This window comes from Echinops telfairi, unplaced genomic scaffold (assembly GCF_000313985.2).
Source record: "Echinops telfairi isolate 266 unplaced genomic scaffold, ASM31398v2 ScPeMD7_655;HRSCAF=1070, whole genome shotgun sequence".
NCBI lineage: Eukaryota > Metazoa > Chordata > Mammalia > Afrosoricida > Tenrecidae > Echinops > Echinops telfairi.
Window position 1 is genome coordinate 3478882 of NW_022104553.1, and position 4790 is coordinate 3483671.

At 40.4% G+C, this 4790-nt stretch overlaps 1 protein-coding gene across 1 annotated transcript in view; it reads left to right on the forward strand.

Moving 5' to 3' along the window:
• Positions 1-4790, forward strand: part of SLC22A23 (solute carrier family 22 member 23) — a gene marked incomplete at its 5' end in the record, with an annotated part of 279935 nt that overhangs the window by 44398 nt on the left and 230747 nt on the right. Inside the window, one exon of the mRNA XM_045292234.1 lies at positions 2029-2132. Within this exon, the coding sequence (XP_045148169.1) occupies positions 2029-2132 (104 nt within the window). The remainder of the gene's footprint in view (positions 1-2028; positions 2133-4790) is intronic.

Sequence of the window (4790 nt, forward strand, 5' to 3'; positions counted from 1 at the left end):
GTTATGTAATGCTTCCCCTCACCCCTTGCCCCGACAATCATGACCCAAATTCTGCCATACAAATCTGGCTAGACCAGAGCATGTACACTGGTACAGATAAGACCTGGAAACACAGAGAATCCAGGACAGATAAATTCCTTAAAACCAATAATGAGAGTAGCGATACCAGGAGGGGAAGGGGAAGGTGGGGGAGAAAAGGGGAATTGATCACAATGATCTACATATAACCCCCTCCTGGGGGAACAGATGACAGAAAAGTGGGTAAAGAGAGACATCGGTCAATGTAAGACATGAAAAAATAATAATATATATATTATCAAGGATTCACGAGGGAGGAAGGGAGGGTGGAGGAGGGAGAAGGAAAAATGAGCTGATACTAAGGGCTCAAGTAGAAGGAAAATGTTTGGAAAAATGATGGCAACAAATGTACAAATATGCTTGACACAATGGGTGGATCTGTTGATTGTGATTAAAGCTGTATGATAAAATGATTAATATATATATAGGAAGCTAAAAAGATTTAAAAAGTAAAAAAAGGAAAGAAAGAGGCCCCTGCTCCACAAATACTGTTCATTCCTTCTGTTCTGACATTTCCTCACTTCCCTTCCAATATCCCCCTCCACCTTCACTCCTCCATGTCCACTGACCTGCAGAGCTGCAAGCTTTACTCATTTGATTCTACCAAAAGGCTCATTGTGGTAGGTAAGAACCCACAGACAGTGGAGGGGAACGTATTACATGGCCTTCCTCAGCAGAATTCACTTGTTTTCATGTATGTCCTGTTTCCATGTGTGTTCTGTGCTCCCTGAGTATTCCCCCATTGTTCTTGTAATTTTTCTACACGCTCATCTATTCCTGTAGATACTCAAGTATAAGCCAACCCGAAAATCAGCCGAGGCACCTAATTTTACCACAAAAACTACATAAAAGATGTGCTGAAAAACTCGGCTTATACATGAGTATAAGCCTTATATGTTCCCTTATGTTCCTTTGCATCTCTGTATGTTTCCATGTTTTCCTGTGCTCACTGTGTGCTATGTGTTTCCATGTTTTCCTGTGCCCATTGTGTGCTCTCTGTTTCCATGTTTTCTTGTATGTGTTCATGTGTTTCTCCCATGCTCCCATGTGTTCCTGTATGTTTCTGTATGCCTTTCTGGGCTCCTCTTGTGCTCTGCATGTATTTTTTGTATGTTTTCATGCATTTATCATATGTTCCCTGTGTTCCCCGTGTGTTTCTGTGTGTATCTCCTGGGCCTGAAAATACACCACATGGAGGAACAAATGGGGGTCTTCCTCCCTGCTTGTTCATCTGGAGAAAAGAAAAATCAGGAGTGGAATGCTTTCCTATTTTCTTTAAAGCGTCAAGATCTAATAGTCTTAATATAGTCAACAAGTTGTATCTACTAGATGGGATTTTCCTTCAAGTAGAGCCAATAGCTTTCACATGGAATATAGAACATAGGAAAATGACAGGTGAAAACGCAAGAATGTTTCATTAAAAGTGAATTTTAAGCATCAGTATTAACTCCCAAGAACCTTTATTTTGAATACTTCTTACAAACGTTTGTTAGTGTTTTGAGGAAGAAAATGTGAAAGTTACTTTGATTTTCTCATGTTATTGTGATGCCCCGTACAAATAATTGGCAGTGCCATCTGACTATGGGCTTCTGGCAACAGCTTTGCTGGCAGAGCAGATGCTGCTGCTACGCAGGGGCTTCAGCATGTTTAGATGCTCCCCTGCCCCTTGCTTTACATTGCCTGTGCAACTGAGACTGTGGAGCATGCTCGCCAGGCCTCTAGCATCACTCCTGTTACCTTTGTAATTTATCCTGGACTAAAATGCCACATTGCCTTTTGTGAGCAAAGTATGTTTCAAGTTGTCGGATTTTTAAAAACTCTTCCTGGTATGTATAACCCAGACCTGAAAAGTGTCACAATCATTGAAGATGTTATTGTATCATCGGATGATTGACAAACAGCATCTGTGAATGTTTTTTTCTGATTTGTTTTCTGTTTGCTCCTCTCCAGTGGGATCTTGTGTGTGATAATGCCTGGAAGGTCCACATCGCTAAGTTCTCCTTACTGGTTGGATTAATCTTTGGCTACCTTATAACTGGATGCATTGCTGACTGGTGAGTACCAATGTGCGATGCACGAACCTTGGGAAGCCACAGTACCTTTGCTGGCTGTAAGGGAATGGTCAGTGTTTGCAGAAAGGATGGAGTCTTGGCTCTGTTTCTGGTGTCAGAGCAGAAGGTCAAAGCAGTCCTTAGAGAGTTCAGAACTAGAAGAATTTGGCTAATGTACAAGACAGGCTGTTTTGAGGTGAGAATTTAAAATTACTGTCTCTTTTAGTTGCTGGAATCTGGCCAAAGATCCTCACACTCCCATTTACTAATGCCATTTAATGTTTAGCCTGGAAGCACTGAGGGACTGGGTTATGAGATGTCAGGCAAGTGTTATGTAAGCTGGACTGTGGAGGAGGTATGAAAACGGACTCCTGTTTTTCCAGGGCATATGGGGGCAGGGGCCTTGGAACGGATAAGCTAATATTGCCTTCACCTCCTGAACTGAAAAGTTCACAGTGCTGACCCAAGCACGCCTCATGAGCCACCCATACTTGAGAAAGAGGTGATCCGGAGGTTTGATTGGCAAAGAGATGAGTTTAAAAGATCCATGGGCTGGACCATGAAAGTGGACAACATCTGATTAATGGTCATTATAGACAAGAAGGGTGATTTTTCAAAGGTGAGAATGCAAACAGGCTCTCTGGGTCACAGTGAAGGTCCAAATGCTGGAGCAAAATGAGTGGTACAGGAGGAGGTGATATCAGGGATAATAATGATAAGGTTCACAACAGCAATAAGAGCAGCTGCTACTTATTGAATAGCCACTTTGTGTAGGATTTTAAGGTTTGATACATTAAGATATTCTTTCCTCGCAACACTCGCTGAAGCAGGTACTAATATTACCTCTGTTACCTCTGTAGTGGTTACCAGTTAGGCTGTGATCCACGAGGTCAGCAGTGTGAAACCACTGCTGCTGCGAGGGAGAGAGCCAGTGCTGTCTTCTCCCGTAACGAGGGACAGTCTCAGAAACTCACAACGGCATTTATACCCTGTCCTGAGGGGTCACTATGAGTTGGCATCAACTCAGTAACAGTGACCTTGGCTTGTTTTTCCATGGTTGAAAATTTGAATTGAAAACCCACAAATTCACTCATCTTTTTTTTTTTAAACAGTTTTATTAGCATTTCAACCACATGCCATACAATTCAATAATTCAGTCATATCAAGTTGTACAATTAGCACCACATTCAATTCTAGTACATTTTCTTCTTCCTTGCACTCATTGTTATTCATGGTTTTTTCCCCCTAATTGTGGCAAAAATATACACATTAAAACATTCTCCCATTCTACCACTTCCACATGTGTAATTCAGTGTCACTCATCTTTTCAGTTCACGATTCGGTAGTTGAAACAAAGCCCCATTACATGGCTCCAGACCATTTTCTTAACCAGTGTGTAATAAAACTTTTATTTAAGGCCCTAGGGATTCACTCCTGTGGTCACACAAGCAATAAGTGATAGCTTGTTTGTGTAGGAAGCATAATGGGACTACAACAGGAAAAAGCGTGGTATAATTGTGCCCATCCTCTTAAATGATTTTATAGCTAAAGGAATTTTTTGTGAATAAGGGTGTCTTGCTTACAATGACATCATACAGGAGAAAAGTGATATGAAGCAAATCCCTTACTCTGATGAATTTTCAATGCATTCTGGACTCTGGTTAACTGTAATTTGGGGCAAGGAGTTCCAGAGAACCTGGGGAGGGGGTGAGTAGAGGGCAAACCACTTTGGAGGAAATTTCACTTCAAAGGCTCGTGTATACTTTGGGGTTCCTTGTGTTAACATTTTAATATGACTTCCTGTGAGTTTGGAATTTGCTTATTCATTATTTCTAAGGCTACTCTGAACACGTCCCTTGTGGGCAGTAACAAAGAAGCTTTCACTGACCCTTGAGGCCAAGTCATTGTTGTGGGTTCTGTATGTAGCCCTGTAGGATTTTTAAAACCAAATATTTGAGTGCCTAGGTCTTTAGTGTGTGCTTCACTGGTCTAAAAGACATTGTAATCCCAGTGTTTCACCCACCAGGATGTTTGTTTCTAAGAAAGCTGCATTGATATAAATTAGGTCGATCACTCCTAAATTTAAAAATTATTTACTAAATTCAAAAAAGAAATGATTGCATAGGGAAAGTAAATATGGATTTCTATTAATGAATCAAATAATCTACAACAGTGTGGAATATCTAAAAGTTATTTCTGCAATTCCATACTTAAAAAAACTTCATTTTATTGTGATCTGGATAAGTTTACAAAGCAAATTCATTTTCATTCAACAAGTCCTACTCAACAGCTCAGTTTAATGTTTTGTGATATTGATTACAATCCCCACAGTGTATCCACACTTGTCCCACATCCTATGTTTACTGTTTTCATGGGTCTTTATTTTTTTGTTTTTTTTTATTTTTATCATTTTATTAGGGACTCATACAACTCTTATCACAATCCATTCAGACATCAATTGTGTATAGCACATTTGTACATTCATTGCTCTCATCATTCTCAAAACATTTGCTCTCCACTTAAGCCCCTGGCATCAGCTCATCATTTTCCCCCTCCCACCCCGCTCCTCCTGCCCTCATGAACCCTAGATAATTTATAAATTATTGTTTTGTCATATCTTGCACTGTCCGACGTCTCCCTTCACCCACTTTTCTGTTGTCC